This window comes from Ursus maritimus, unplaced genomic scaffold (assembly GCF_017311325.1).
Source record: "Ursus maritimus isolate PB19 unplaced genomic scaffold, ASM1731132v1 scaffold_26, whole genome shotgun sequence".
Classification (NCBI taxonomy): domain Eukaryota; kingdom Metazoa; phylum Chordata; class Mammalia; order Carnivora; family Ursidae; genus Ursus; species Ursus maritimus.
In genome coordinates, this window is record NW_024425119.1 from 20,578,857 (window position 1) to 20,595,877 (window position 17,021).

General features: G+C 38.8%; 1 protein-coding gene across 1 annotated transcript; it reads right to left on the reverse strand.

The window, feature by feature from the left end:
- Positions 1-982: 982 nt before the first annotated feature.
- Positions 983-16,672, reverse strand: LOC103665268 (sulfotransferase 6B1-like). The gene is made up of 6 exons (XM_040641899.1): positions 16,528-16,672; positions 13,898-14,082; positions 11,594-11,720; positions 5,847-5,941; positions 5,511-5,697; positions 983-1,243 (listed from the first exon to the last, which is right to left on the reverse strand). The coding sequence occupies exons 1-6, from the start codon at positions 16,670-16,672 to the stop codon at positions 1,125-1,127; spliced, it is 858 nt and encodes a 285-aa protein (XP_040497833.1). The 3' UTR covers positions 983-1,124.
- Between the last annotated feature and the right edge of the window lie 349 nt (positions 16,673-17,021).

The following is a 17,021-nucleotide window of genomic DNA, read 5'->3' on the forward strand; positions in this document are numbered from 1 at the left end:
GGCAGCCTGGAGTTAGATACTACGGCGCAGACGTAAGCATATGATGTAGGTGTTCGGAAACGGCGTATTGTCTTTTAGGTAATAACCCTGAACTAAGTTCACTGCGATTTCATTACAATGTCTTCTAGGCTAGAGCTGCAGAATAATACTCATTACAGGAGACAGAGAAAGCAGAGATTGAATTAATCCTGGAAATGCTACTGGAAGAAAGAACACGTACTCAAAATATTGGAAAAAAATCAGGAACACTTCAAGGAAAATCATACTTTTCAGAAGTGGAAAATAAGAACTTTTGTAATTTGATTGACTTTATAAAAGATAAAGAAAATACTAGAATGCCATGCCAGTGTTACTTTAATGTGAAAGAGCACCTTTTCATTCTTTGTTTTCACCAACATACTGGGTTCTGATCGTGTGGTGTTATCTACCTATTGGGTGTTCCACCCCCAGTAAGATTATGTTTGTCATTGTTATGACAATGGAGAATATTTCTGCACAGACACCAGGGAATGTTGAAATAAAAATGTTTGTTTAGAGGTCATCATGTCCAAATAGGCAGAAAATAAATTCTTCTCAGACATGTGCTATTTTAGATAATCTCTCACTGCTTTTGTTGCACATTCATGCAGTTTATAGAAACCCACAGTAATATGCTCTCTCTGAACAGAAGTTATCTCCTCACCTTATGAATATCCTGAAAGCAGATATATAATTCAGCCATTTCAAAATCACATACTTCCTTTTATTAATAATTCTCTGCCATCACCAAATACAGTAATAACAGTCTCTCATACATGACACTTTTGACACATTCATGAAGTGTCCGTTTCTCACTGAAAGAAATATCTGCTTTTCATATTGGTAAAAAAAAAAAAAATATGTATTCCCCAAGTACTGCATCTCATAAAATGGAAAGTGGTTTGGTTTCTAATAAATATTTTATTTATTTATTTGAGAGAGAGACAGCGCGAGAGAGCCAGCATGAGTGGAGGGGAAGGGCAGAGAGAGAGGGAGAAGCAGGCTCCCCGAGGGGACCCCGGGAGCATGACCTGAGCCGAAGGCAGATGATTAACCCACTGAGCCACCCCGGTGCCCCTGGAAAGTGGTTTCTTTTCCCTTTTATATTAAAAGTAATCTTCAAAGTGTCTTGCTAGTTCGCTGTGTTTCATTTTCTCTGTGAATAGTTCATCAAATACTCTCCTCTGCTTTGCAGTGAAGTAGTTTATCCAATCACCCACCGCTCCTGGAAAAATTGGACGCATATCAGACAAGCACCAATTTAAATGTATAGTATTCACAAAAGAAATCTGTCAGATTTATGATAAAATGTGAGTGATTTCATTTCTTGGTGATAAGATGATGGGGGTTCTTCTTTTCTTTGTTTGCTTATTTCTTGCTTCTAATTTCCTCAGTAATGGCTGCATATTAAAAAGTTATTTCTTAAAAAGAAAAGAAGATTTAAGTATATAAAGGTCCTAGGTTCTACGATAGCAGGCAAAGAAATGTCTCACCTAAACTTAGTTAAAACATAAAAGCAGGGGGGCCTGGGTAGCTCAGTCGGTTAAGCCCCCAACTCTTGGTTTCGGTGCAGGTGGGCATCTCAGGGTCCTGAGATCAAATCCTGTTTGGAGCTTCGAGTGCAGAGTCTGCTTGGGGTTCTCTCTCCTCTCCCTGCCCTTCCCGCTTGTGCTCCCCCCCGAACTAAATAAATAAATCTCAAAACAACAACAACAACAACAACATAAGAGCAGACAAAGTGGACATAATGATGTCACTTATTTCCCTGCCTGCGCACCTGTGAAGTGAAGCAATCACTGTGCTGATAACATATCACAGGGCTGGGTAGTTGGTCTCTTTCTTCTTGATTCAAGTATAATTAACATACAGTGTTACAGTGATTTCAGGAGTACATTGCAATGATTCAGCAATTCAACTACGCAATGCTCATCATGGTAAGTGTACTCTTAATCCCTTTCACCTAGTTCATCTTAATTGGTCTCTTTGTAAAAAAATTTATTTTACAATATTGATAACAGAGAGTTGAAAATATTATCACTAAGTTACTTGTATGATATCCTCACCTTCAAAACAGGGTGTTTGGAGATTAAAGTCAGATCTATAGGTCACTCGGTACATCAGCCTTTCCTGATGGTACAAGTCACCCTCCGCCTTGGCCACAGCGCCCACCCCTCAGGACCACTCTTCTTGCCTCTATCACTCACACTATCCCAAACCCCAACCCTGGATCTTGCCCATCGTGGTCTTTTGTCACTTCTGGCCCTGGGCTTCATTCCTGGGGCTTAGGAGTCTGGATCCAGTTATATACCATCTTCTCGTAGTATGATGTCTACATTAACAACGAAGTTAGGGCAGGGGGGATGGAGTAAGACTGCTTGGATTCAAATCTTCACTCTACCAGCAACTAGTTGCATGACTTTGGACAAGTTATTCAGGTGCTTGGCATCTTAGTAAAATGTAAATAATATGAATACCACCCTCAAAAGTCTGCCGTTGAGTTTAAGATAAATCCAATAATGTGCCTGGCACATAGTAAGCACTCAGTAAATGCCGGCTATTCACACTCTATGGTTTTCCTGACTACACAGTAAATCCCTGTATGGATGTGATTTAATACATTTAACACTTTCTGATTAGAGGCCAATTAAGTGCATTTTAAGTTTTCAATGTCATGAGCAATATTGCCACATGCATCCTGTCTACATCTTTCCATAGTCCTGTAATCTCCCCCCTAAATTTTAGGGGCCCTGGGACCTCTGACACTTACGTGGACCACCTTGTATCTTTGCCTGCCGCCTTATCTCCATGGCCACCATCGTCAGTTTCTAGACTATCAGCTCCCTTTCTGACTTTAAAGCCAACTGCAGGCATAAATTCTCTGTAAAGTGAGGAATATCTCTTGCACCAAGGAGTTTGAATCATCCACTTCAGTAGTTTATTTGAAATGATTATTTTCAGAGGCTGGATCCTCACCCCCACCCCATCCAGCCAATCGAAGGAATAGAGTGAATAGACCCATCCTTGTGTTTAATTCTTCAGATAGTCCAAATTTAGCAATAGGCACTCATGCGGGCTAATATCAGGGAGGACGTTTTCACTGCTAACTTTCTGTGTTTTGTCAGGTCCTATATAAGGAAACCACTTTTAGATAGAATTTAAATTCATTAGACTTAATGTTGTTAGCTACGATTATATTGATAGGGTTTCACCTGGGGATGTTTGCTAGGGTCACCAGTACGGCAGGTCAACGACTACCTCTGTTCTCGTTAGAGTAAAATTTCTCAAGTTAGTGGGATAAGATGGGTGAAAACCGAGTATTTTGCTAATCAGATCTCAAAGGGCAGTGATAAAAGATATCAATAGTAGCACTGGATTCCATGAGGCATCAGAACTTTCGCATTTCTCATCAATCTCTTTACCATAATCCCTCTCAATCTCTGTTTCTCCTGTCTTTGCTTCTTTTACCTGCTTTCATGCACCCTTTTCCAAATTCTTTCTGTCTTCCCTGTATCCTCTCTCTCCCACTAATCCTAATCTTTTTCTTGACCCTCCCATGTCATCTTGCTCTTGTCCTCCATTTTCAAGCTTTGTGGAGCAGCGGTCCTCATTTGCTGCTTCCCTTCTTTCTCTCTCATCTCTTTAATCCACTCAATCTGCCTTCCATCACCACCACTACAGAAACCACCCTCAGAATTCATGAATGATAAATGGCCATGCTTGACTCTGGCTTTCTTCGTAATTCTGGCTGATTTCCTTTCTTGGCTTGTCTTAGCTATTTCATTCCCATTGATGTTAGGGTCTCTAGGGCTTCCCCTTCTAACCCTTTCTCTACTAGTCCATCCACCCACCCTGAAGAATTTTACCTAATTCCACAAACTGCCAATGGCTCCTAAACTGATTTCTGAGCTGAGATCAACCCAACAATTGGCTCCCTGCCACTGCCCAAGTTATGATCTTCCATGTTTTGTATCTGGACTATTCCAACAACTTCTCACTGGACTTTCTGCCTCTGGTTTCACCCTCTTCTAAACAACTTTCCACCTGACTCTATTATTTTCAGGTTCCTTCTTAAAACAGCAAATAGACCATGGGGAGAAAAAGACCCCTTCATAATGTGCATCAGAGCTTTTGGTCTCTGGCCCCAAATTTATTTATCTCCCTCATTCTGCTCCACACGTCATACCTGGCACAAGAGACTGGCACAAGAGACTACCTGCCCTTTCTAAAAGAAAACCCAATCTAATTCCATGGTGGTTCTGGGCTTTTCTTCTTGCTGTTAGCTCTTGCTGGCATGTATGTCCTTCCTGTCGTTTTCTGGTAAAATCTTGCTCATGCTTCCAGTCCCAGATACAATGTCATCTCCTCACCTACTTTGCTAGGAGAACTTTCTCTTTCCCTCACTCATATTGCTGTTCACATTTGCTCATTCTGCTAGTAGAGCTGTCATCACCTTGTATTACTGTCTACATTGTGATCTTCTGAAGGACAAGACTATTTTATTCAACTTTTGAATCTTAGTTCTCAGAAAATAGTTTATTACCAAATATTTGCCAAATTGAGTTCTTTCCTCCCTCCCTTTGCAATTATAAGAAAATAAAAAATGAACCACCAAAAAAGACAAAAAGTAATTTGCAAAGTTAAGGCACTATCTAATCCATATGAGTTAGTAAATATTTGCTTTGGGATAATTCTACTCACATGAGCCAAAAAATGGAAACAAAGGTGTGTTTTCTAGTAGGAAACCTGAGTATCTAATTGTAGACAATTTTGTCATTGTAATTTATGAAGAATTTGAAAAATGTTCAAATATTTTCCCCCCGGATCTGAACTAAAATTCTCATAGGTTTCAAAACCACTTTATATCCAGATGTACCCAAACTGCTTCTAAGTTAAATGTTAGCAAGTAGTAGAGAAGATTTATTTCCTTCTCTTTGGTTTTTCATGCAGGGAAGCGTCCCCAGATAACACTCCCAGCTTCTCTGTCTACCCCTTACTTCTGGGGGGCAAGTTATTTGGTGAGTTTGGGAAAGTGCACTATCCACACTCATCAGCTCCCTTCTCTCTTCTGAATTCAGAAAACATGTGTCACGTATCTCCCTCCACCATGCTTTCTGTGGGCTGCCTCACAGGGACAGGACTGCATTTGATTGTGACTAAGCAAGCACGTTCTGCAAAATTTAGGATAAGTTATTAGCAAACACACAAAGCTGCAGACCTGAGGCCCATTCTTCAAGGAGTTTTATCATCTCCATCTATTTGACACCTGTGTCTTTCTCTCAGTTGGTTCCTAACTGGGATTGGAAATCTCAATGTCTGGAAATAATGCGATTTAAGGAATTTGTTTAATAAACCTTCACTGAGGGATGACAACGAACAATCCATTGTGCAAGAGATAGGGCGCACGATGGTGAAATAAGAGATCTAAAATGGTAAAATGGAACTACTTCCAAATATAAGCCGCAGGCAAAGTACCACATCCCTTTCTGACTTACCTTTCCTGAACACCAGGTTCCTATTCGATGTGAGGGCACAGATGGTATGATTGGGGTCACAGTTTTCTTTGGCTGCATTATTTTTCATTTCACTGAACGACGTTTTCCGAGCAATCTTACTAATTTCACTGTCACTCACATTTATGCCGAGGAAAGTAGTTATTTTCTTGATGCTTTTCGAAAGATCCTGAGCAACCAGAAAAATTATTTTTAAAAAGTATAACTCATCAAAACACCAAGTTCATTCCCTCAACCCTGAAAACAGAATTTATTGATTTCCTGTTTTAAATTAATTTGACTTAAATTTTGATTGTTGAAATGTTAAGAAGGACTTACTCTCTTCATTTCTTCATAGAATATAATTAGAATGTTTTTATCATTTTTGTGCTCTTCCCAGCTTAAAACGTGATCAAACCAGGATCCATAGACAACTAGAAGGAAAGTGAATTGTGTTACTATTCAAGATCATAGCTTGGCTTCCCAGGGTTCTTCCCACTTCACCAAAGCAGGCAAAGTAAGGCACACACCTAGTAGACTCTGGAGTGAAGGGTTTTACTTAAGAATTGTTGAATCATGATAGTGTACACCTGAAACTAATCTAACGTTGTATGTTAAGTATACTGGGTTTAAAACGAAGAAAAAAAAAAAGAAAATGTTAATTACATATATTACTACCATGTCATTCATAAGCTATGAGAAACTTATAATTAGGTTTAATAAAACTCAATAATTCAAAATTAAATAATATCTTAATATTTTTAAAAAAGAGTTTTCCTTAGAAGAACTCAATTTTAAAACACTACTTCTTTCAACTAAATACGATATTGTGAAATGAAGCTGGATGGCTATATCTTTTAATAAGGCTGTGTTGTTTGTCTCTTATTTTGGTAAGCATCTTTTTATCATTATCAGAGTGACAGCAGAAATACAGAGATACACTTTCCCAATAATTGTGTTCTGATAACTACTTTGGATCTTGAGAGAAATAGAGAAACATTGAGAATTTATTATTTTCTTCCTGTAAAGGGACATGCTTTTTATAAGTTCTTAGCATAAAAAGTTTATAAACTTCCTCAAAAAAGGGGCGGGGAGGAGAAAAGAGAAAAGAATTCTATTCATTTATCTTAGTTCAAGGCTGAAAAATACAGTGTTAGGGCTTTACCGGTAGTTGATATTATCTCTTTGTTGTCTTATTAATTTGACAGATGTCAAAAATGTCCAGGGCTTGAAGTAAAATTATCATGCAAAATAAATTATCAACTGTGATGATAAAAAACAAAAAGCGAGCAATTTCTCGTACCACAAAAAGTTGACTAGCTTGACAATCTAAAGCATAAAACAGAGTAATTTAAAAATACTAGGTATACACCTTTCCATGCATCCTTATTATCCACAGATTTAATACTAGCTAATGCCCGAATTATAAAAAAGCCCCTCTACTCGCAATTTTCTGAAGTTCTGCTGAAATAAGCATTCATGAAGCCATTAGTGTCTGCCAGACGTTGTGCCATATAACTTTTAAACATTAAAGTTTTGAATACGTTGATATAGTTAACTCCTAGCTAACTGCGGTTGTCCCCGGCTTCGGCCCCTGGGGAAGCGAAGGGCAAGAAAATAACCGTAAGGCATTTGTAAAACAACTTCCGCGACTGCGGCGTAGCGTCACAGAGCCCGGGTGTGCAGCCCGTGGACCCACCGGGCTGTAAAGTAAGAGCAGGTGTTTGGAAGGGCTCCTATGTCTTCGTCTTCAGTTGCCAGCATTCTCACTGCCAGTTCAGTGACTTACATAATACTTTATCTTGGAATGGCCCAAATGACCGTATCGGTGATAAAGAGTTGACCTATGAACGGCGGGCCTATTTTCAGGTACAAACACATGGTAGGAAAGAGCACTGATTTTCTCTCGTAGGAATTTAGGCAGTGAACTAGTCTCTAGCGCCCAGACCACCCTCCACCTGCTTCACCACGTCCCCTGGGCGGCTGCAGCCCAGCCCAGCGCTGGTGGATATCATCACCGCCCAGAGTTGCTGATGGAATGGAAGCCCTGGATACTGTCAGGGAACCCAGGCTTCTGTGTCCCCCGAGGCTGGGTGGGGAAAGAGGCCCCATGTCACAGAGTCACAGCCTGTAGTTAGGTGTCATTGATTTGGCCCGTTATGGTTTCGCAGCAGGAAATGCATTCCAACATGTCCAAGTAGATTTAATAATAATCTTTTGGATCATAGTCTGATCATTTGAGAGCCAGGTATTCTATTATTAACTAATTAATTTGTACTTCGTCTTGTTCCAAAAAGACAGAAGAATCTAAAGAAATTGGCTGCCTGGGTCTTTCTTACCCATGTAGAGAATTATACTTCGGGTTAATTTTTTTAATCGGAATCTTCATTGTCCAGACCTATGGCCTTAAGAAAATATAGCTTCCAAACAGAGACTTAAAATCTTTCTTTCCTGGGAAATGCTTTTCTTTGCATCCTTCACTTAATGACAGAATTTTCTACCACCTCCTGGATGGCCCCCCTCTGTTATCCAGAATTACTTGTTCCCCCTGAAATGCCCTAAACAGAAGTTGCTCTTTCTCAACGAACCCATGTGTCTTAGGGTCCGGACTGTGCACCAGCAATCTCACTGCTTCCTATCAACTTCCAGAACTCCTCCCTATGAGATAATCTAGGCTCGTGTCCTTTGACTATATCTCTCTTCCTAGCCTAATCTCTGTCAGAAATGGACTTTCTGATCTGTGCCCTGCAGTCACGGAAGACTGATCTTAGAACACAACCTCCTGGGGCAGCTCAGGTCTTGCCGCCAACACTGTGATGGACAGCGTCTGCAAATACCCTCCTTCATTTTCTTCTTGTTGTTCATCTCCTCAACCATTTTCTGGACAAAGCCTTCAACTTCCTTGCTCCCTTACTGTTTATTTCAACCACTTGAAAAAACACTCAGTATTGAATCAAAACACTTTAACGTCTTTTCTTCTTGCCCAATGCTGCTGAGTTCTGCTGAAGAAACTTATACAACTTTATATTGACACCACTGCAAATTCATTTTTCCAGCCTTAAGGGTCCCAAGGTTGCCTGGCAAACCTATTCGCCCTGCATTAACACATGCTCCTATTCTCCATGTCAGCGAGTTCAAACTTCCCACACTTTCTGCAAACCCTCTGCCCCACTCCTATCCAGTTTCAACAAACACCTTAATTTCTAGAAAGCACTCTGATGATAGACAGTTGTGCAGAAATTCACCAAGATGAAGTGCCTAGGAAATACAGAGTTCTCATATAAGACTGGAGAGGGGTTAGCAGAAAAAAAAAGTATGACGCTTAAATATTAGTTCATTGAGATATTAATCTGTTGGGATATTGCCAGAACACAATTTATAGTTACTATTTAATCTGAAAACCTAAAGTGTATTTGTAAACTGTCTGAAAGGTAAATTAGATAATTAGACAAATGTGTAGCTATCTATATCTTTATGGTACGGTCTTCTCATATAATGTGTATGTATTTATGGTTTGGCAACGAGTACAGGATATCATGCGTCGGTTGTAAAATAATCTTTCTAGATAAATACCTACTTGTAACCTTTCCACCCTAAAGTGAAACTATTTAAAAGTCTTTGCCCGTCTTTAAAAGTCTATGTCCAATAGAATGAGTAGATTTCTACAGTAAATTTCTAGTCATGACTTCATTTGAACATCTAAATAGTCCTACAAAATCCAAGTCTGGGCCTCAGAATGGTTAAGCAATTTGTCCACAGTCACACAGGGAATAAATTACAGTTAAGACTTGATCCTGCTTCTGTCTCCATAGCCTGTTTTTCTACTAGATCAAGTTGTCATTGCAAGACAAAGAATCTTCTCCTCAAAAAGTCACTGAAGAACATCCCTGAAATACAGGAATACCTTTGACAGGAGAACAAACAACCTTATCTTATAAACACTGTTACCACTCAAGTAAATTTTAAAAAGCTTTAGCGATTCACTGATTACTCCCAGTATCAGCAGGGTTTGTCCAGGCTAGATTGCTTGATTGTATAATACACAGCAGATCCCTTTGCAACTAAAAATCTATTAACACACCTAAGAAGGTATAGAAGAATCACCTGGAATAATTTTTCCAACTAATTGCCCTTCTCAGATACTCTGCTATGATGTCAGAAAATGGGGTGGTGGATGCCCTGTGACAGCTAGTTTGCTTCCCTGCATATGGACTGAGTTGCCCTTTTTGTAGCCACATTCATAGAAAAATAATCTCTAGAACAGGAGCACTAACAGGCCTGCTTTACCCTGCCCCTAGTCAGACTGTACCCAGAGGATGCTTTTTGTCTCCTGGGCACTGCAAAACAATAGAGATGTAGCCAAATGAGAGCTCATGCAGTAGTGAGAGGGGCAGTGAACCCCACTGTGTAATAATTGGAGACGAACGGGGCTTTTCTTTTCTTGAGGAAAAGCAGACTCAAGATCTGTTTTTTTTTTTTTTTAATAATTTACATATTTAAACACAGTTCATTCCAAAAATGGAATTGAGGCAGAGTGAGGCATGCTAACCATCTTCAAATATTTAGAAGGCCATAGTGTGGAAGAGGAATTAGCGATCAGAGCAACAGTTTTCTTGCTGGGCGAGTTATGCCACTGTGCTAACAGCAAAGATTTGGGAGCTGACACCTAAATTTAAACCTTGGCTCCTTATGAGTTACTCAAGTTATTTGGCCTCCCAACGTCTGCATTTTCCTCACCTGTAAAATGAGGATGACATTTAGCTCGTGTGTTCTAGTGAGGATGATATGAGATCATGTTTGTATAGCACTTAGCTAAGTGTCTATAGCACATAGTAAGATTTTTTTTTTAACATCCTAGCGGTACTGAGATGGAATGTGTCATTTGGGGGCAGGAGTTGGGGGTGTGAACCTGTTGTCAAAGTTAAGAAGTTCAATTTTAGCTGGTACAATTCTTGGGAATGTTATAAAGACAGTCAAACTTCAGGTGGGGGATTTTAACCAGCTGACCTTTAATAGAATTGTCATTCCTGAAACTTTATGACTCCACTAAATGTTTGCAAAAGAGGAACTGAGATATTGTGAACATTAGCATATTCTTCCAGGGGGAATATGGCAAAAGAAAGAAACTCTGTTGCTAGCTAGTTTTCAGTATCCTCCTGTTAAGGTTATACTTGCTGTTGCCGCTCTGAAATTAACACGTAAAAGCTTAATCATTTGCAAGTGAAACAGTGAAACTCACAAGCAAGTCTACTTCTAACCCCAGGGAGAAAGAAGATCCCTCTTCTAAATTCTGCGTCATCTTGGTTCATTATTTCTGTTTAATGAAAGGCTTGGGAACTCAGGTTTGGGAACTGTTTTTCGTTTTTGTTTTTAAGTGCTCCAGATACCAGTAAGTCAGGAAAGAAGTAAAAAAATCAAAAGTCACGCATGGTTATGCAAGATCGATATGCACTGCACAGCTCAATCAAATAACATATGATTTTAGTATTTTCAGGAGAAATTGCTTTTTGTTCATCTTTATAAACCAAGTGTCAAGATGCTAATTCATTTCTTTTATTTGGGGAATTTTTTCCCCTTTTTTGGGGAGCGGGAGGGGGAGAATGTGTGTGTGTGTGTGTGTGTGTGTTGTGTGTGTACCATTTGTTGGTGTTATCTTATTTTCCATTTAGGCATACCTAAGACATGTTTCAGGCTGCCTGTGCAGCTTTCAACTCTATCTTGCTCTACTCCAATCGATGCATAATTATTTCACTGACAAAACTGATGATATACGGAAAAAAAAAGTGATGCTTGATCAGAATTAATCTCTGTTTTAAAACATTGCAACCAGCTCAATAAGTAATTGCAAATCCGTACTACCCACAGGTGATAAGCAAGTCTGTGAAGAAGCAAAGTGAGAAAGAGTGGCTTAGAAGCAAAAAAAAAAAAAAAAAAAAAAAAAAAAAAAAAAGAAAAGAAAAAAAGAAAAGAAATCTATTCAAATGTATTTCTGAAAGTAGGCCGTTAGGATCCAGTTAAACTTTTGGAAAATGCTTTCATTTGGAGGGGAACTGTATATGATGAATAGAAATCATTGTTATATTTACCATCTCCTCTTAGGAAAAGCTCGAAAAATGCAGCCCAGGTTTCAATGCCAGGGAGATTCGGGTTATCTCTGTAGTAGTGGAATAAAGAAACAGCCGTATCTTTTGGATTCCTAATGATGTAGATAATCTGTTAAAAAAAATCAATTTATTTTTAGATGGAAACAGCCTCCTCACAAAACGTGTTCTTAAAAAAAGCAACCGGACTTAACCTATACACTCCATGATTTTTTGGCATCTTACACAATTATTAAGCACAGACATAAGCCAGTGTCTCTCAAAAGTGAATGTGTGTAAGACTCCTTCGGGAATCTTGCTAAAATGCAGATTCTGATGTGGGGGGTCCAGGATGAGGCCTAGCGTTCTGCATTTCTAACAAGCTCCCAGGTGATGTTGGTACTGCCAGTCCACCGACCACACTTTTTCAATTTATGGCCCTATCTTCTCAGCAGTGGCTTTGAGAAACCGACCATACATTTGTAGGACAATATTGCTTTCTTAATATAAAAAGCTAACATAATAAAATTTAAATAATTTTAATGTTCTAACACAGGACTTAAAATACACTAAGATTTCTTACAGTCTACCCTTATTTATAGGAGAAGGATGTTTTGGGATTTCATTTTCTACAATTAATTCTGCCACAGAGTAGGGAATCTGAGGCACCCTCCTAATTTACACAAACACTGTCCTTGCAATTGGATTCAATTCAGTACATTTTTGTTTAGTACCTACTACAGACCAGGCAGAGTGGAATGCTCCAGGTCTGAGAACTATGACGAGCAAGACAGAAATGTTACCAGCTCTCTCAAAACAGGTTAAGGGAACGCGGTGTCATGAAGGTTATAATAGGGACATACAGAGAGCAGTAAGAGCATATAAAAAACCTCAGAAAACCAGGTCGAGGAGCTGGACTGTCTTCGATCACAGTCAGTGTTGCACAAGGACCAGATGTTCTACTTGCTCTTAAATCGATAATCAGGTGGACACATTTCACGTAGGCAGGAAAGCGTTTGCCAAGTCATGCTGAATACATCACTATCTTTCTGTACTATGTTCATAGTCCAGGAGTTGTGTGTGCGACCCACATGAACAGCACCTGTTCTTCTTGAGAGATGTGTAAAGGCCACTGTGCACAGAAGTGAAGAGCCACCTTTACCCCCGCTCTGCCCCCATTATCCTCTCTTCATCTCAAGAGAAAATTATGGAGTAACTCAACACGTCAGGTTTTCTCTAACTGCTCTCCGCATCCTGAGCGGACTCATAGAACCGCGAGGCTCTGAAAGCAGTTTAAAAATCCATTCACTGTCTTAACAGAAAGGGATAAAGTGGCAGAATGTGAAGCCTTAGCCATCCAGTTGGAGTTTTTTGTCTGTTCCTTTTGGTAGACAGAAGCTTGCTTTAGGGCCTTTGGAGAATATCCAACGTTACATGTCGGCATCATCCAGTGGAAAAGACAGTGCAAACTACTAATACATTAATACGTACTTTGACAAGAGAGGTTAAAAGAAGGATTCTGTAATTATGGGTAGCAACATGGTAAGTAGACTTATTGTGGAGATCATTTCACAATATATACTAATATTGAGTCATTAAGTGGTACATCCGAAGTTAATACAATGTTGTATGTCAGTGATACTCACTAGACACACACATACAATATTCTAAGAAATACTAGGGGATGGTTGATATGAAGAGGAGGCAGAATAGTACTCTGAGAAAAAAATTAAATATTAACTAAATATGAAATGAGCTGAAAACAGACATTTCACTTAAGAGAGTTTGGAAATGGAAAAAGGCAGGAAGACAAAGATGAGGAAGAAAACATAGGAGGCTAAGTAGGGTTGAGGGCTGGTAGGGGAAGTTTGCAAGAGGAACTGATCTTCTGACATGTCCTGCTAGAGCAGGGAAGGTTCAAACAGCCCCTAAGCTCTGAGGGCAACAGAGGACAGGTCATCATCTTGGGAAACCAGGTGCAACCAGAGAGTTTCACTTCCCGTTAGGGTTGTACCTTAAGGCTCTGTCTTTACTGTGGTGGTTTTAAGAAGCCCCCTACCCTTTCTGAGCTTTAGTTTCCTTGCTGATGAAAGGAAAAACTTCTACTCTTGTTTTTGCTGTAATGTGTTTATAAAACATAGCTTAATCTTTGCCACATTGTATGCGATGGATACTATTGTTTCTGAGGAAAGCAAGGCTCAGAGAGCATCAGCAATTTTCCAAGGTCACACAGCTTGAGAGTGGCAGAGCAAGAACCCAAGCCCGGTTTTCTGGTCCTCCCAAGCCTTTGCCCTTAACCAACGAACTCACCTTGCATTGTTTTTGCTTGATATTCACTGGTAGCATGTTGTAGCTCAAATGTGTGGGAATAACTCTTCTCTTACAGTTCATTTTTAGCTCGTCAAATTTAGAAATGTCTCCCAACTCGATAGGAGACGTTAGACTAATTTGAGCATTGGGAATGTTCCCAATGACCTCTGCGATCCAGTGAGTGCCTGCACACAAAAATAAAACAAAACACATTTTTTTAAATTAAACTCTTAATGAAATAAATATAGAAAATTAGTATGAGGTTACAATAGCAAGGAGTGCATTAATTTTGTTATAAATATTATTATCTCTTGACGCCCATTGAAACCCGAGACACCCGTTGAAAGGCTAGCGACATTAATTCATTTTACAGGAAGACTCACACTTTAAAGGGCATGAAGGGACGGAGAACTCTCTAGGCTGTTTCCTCAGCTTGAAATACTCTTCTGTGCTACATTCACCTCTAGCACCCTCTCCAATTCACAAATACACAGATCTTCCTGTACACAGTACCCCCCCCCCCCCCCCCCGTCCTGCACTTTCATGTATCTTCCTCTTTTATAAACGGTCTTCTGAGTCTGCAATCCCCTGGCGTAACTGTTTACCCTCTCTGTCCCTCCCAGGTAGCACACACCCGAGTCCAGGTGCTGTTGCTTATATTTGTGTGCGACTCCCCATTTCCCCTGCAAGACAGCCACTGGATCTTATTTTTGTTTGTGTGCAAACACAGAGTAGTTGTGCAAACAAAGCACTTGAACAATGAGCAAATGTTCTATCCAAACAGCATAAAGATACAATCCTATGCTACCATGAAGTCTGGAAGGAATACATAAAGCAATTGTGGGTATGCGCCAGTGTTATAGACAACAAGAAACTGGAGCGGGCAAGGTAGAAGTTTGGATGGGGAGGGTGCTTTGCTGAGTTGAAAGCAATGTTCCTAAAAACTTTCAATCAGCCCTATTTCCTTTCCATTGATCTCATTTGTAATTCCAATTTGAAATTTGTTACAATATTCACTCATTTATAGCTGAATAAATATTTAAACAGTGCTCTCATTTGCATGATGTATTTTAAATTTAAGACTATTTTAGATTAAAATGCTCATAAGTCAACTCTTTGTAATATTCATATAAACATGACTAATATAGTAATGACATTTCTATTATTTTTCACAAGATGTATTGATTTATTCTGGTGAAGAAGAGAGAATAGAGTTTTGGGCTGTGTTCAGGGCACCTCCAGAGCTGGTGGGTGATATCAATTTGTAGGCATCAGTATGTGCAGTAGAAGCTTTATATACAGTTGTTTACATAAGGTATAAACTAGCCACCTGCTCAAAGAACCTTAAAAGTATCATAAATCACTTTCTAAACTAACATATCAACTTAGGGTAAGGTATATTTATTCAGAGAGCGAATAAATGAGGTTTATTTATTCACAGAGAATACCGAGGTATTCTGGAAGCAAACATTTAATTTCCATTTGCAACACCATTTTCCAATAAAAGAATTACATATGTGATTTATATTTATTCTCAAAAAACACCCTGGAATATCTGTGTGAACTCCATGTCTTCTAATGGGGAGGGCCTCTTGGGCCTGACTCACAATCAGATAAAGGGACTAAAATGCAAACGCAGTTTGAAGGGGCTAAGCACTTAGTTGCGGAATCATACTAGCAAGCATATGCCCACTTACACATGTCCACTCTTCCGGAAATCACAGCAGGCAGTTGGATAGTATATATCCCGCCCTCCTCTCGAAATTAAAAAGAATATATAATTAATTTAGATTATCCCCAGGATGACACTATTCATAATGGTCCTTTCATGAGTGTATAAGTATATGTGGAAATAAAGAAGAGTTTCATAAAGAAGAGTCCTTTAATGAGTATATAAGTATATGTGGAAATAAAGAGTTTGCATAAGAACACATAAAAGTGAACACTGAAGGGGCGCCTGGGTGGCTCAGTCGGTTAAGCATGTGCCTTCGGCTCAGGTCATGATCTCAGGGTCCTGGGATTGAGCCCTGCATTGGGCTCTCTGTCAGTAGGGAGTCTGCTTCTCCCTCTCCCTCTGCCCCTCCCCTCTGCTCCTGCTCTCTCTTTCTCTCAAATAAATAAAATCTTTTAAAAAATTGAACACTAAAAATATGTATGGTTTTATTATTAGCCCAGGAAAAAAATTATTCATTTATAAATCAATCATTAAGTGTGAATTGAACAAATACTGTTCATCGCCATGGCTGGTACAAGTACGAAGAGAACTTTATAATGTTACAGATATTATGCTTATTATGTATATCAGCATCTGTATACATTAATGAATAAAAGAGAAACAAGACTGTAGTAAAAGATCTAATTCCTCCAGTTGAATTTTCTTGAAACACAGTTTTCAGCTTTCTAATGTCAAACTTTTTCATTGAAATAAGCATTTACTTACTTAAATTTCCAGTAGATAAATTACAAAAAATAAATGTTTTGTAAAAATTGTTAGTATATTTCTATAGTGTAATATATTATATTATTATTATATTTCTGTACAGTAGAATATTATGTTATACTTATTTCTTATATTTCACACATTTTTAAATGCACTTATATATTTAAAAATACATTAAAATAAACTTTACCAGATTTTGGATAGGACACCAGAAACACATCATCTTCTCTCGCATTGAAAAAGTCCAGGGAATTTAGAAGTTCTTCTGAAGACATAGTAGAAAAGAGGATCCCCTTGAATTTGTGAAGAACACTTGACTGGTTCTGGAATGACATCTTTCATCAAATGAATCCAAAAGTATTTACTAAACACTAACTTTACACAAGGCACAGAACAAGTAATGTCCTTGATGTTAATCCTAGCTCAGTGGCAGGATAACCTTAGAATTACTAAGCTTGTGTTCCAGCTAGAGGAATATATATATATATATATATATATATATATACGTTTTGCAATTCTTTACAAGAGTAATTTTTAAACCATAACTAAGCCAAAGTCTACTGTGAAAATGACGTCATCTAGATTTTCTTGATAACACGTTACAAAATATTTCCTCCAACTTAACATTCAAAATAGTTTACATACAAGGCTATCAAGCTATCAGAATGTAATTATTATATGAGG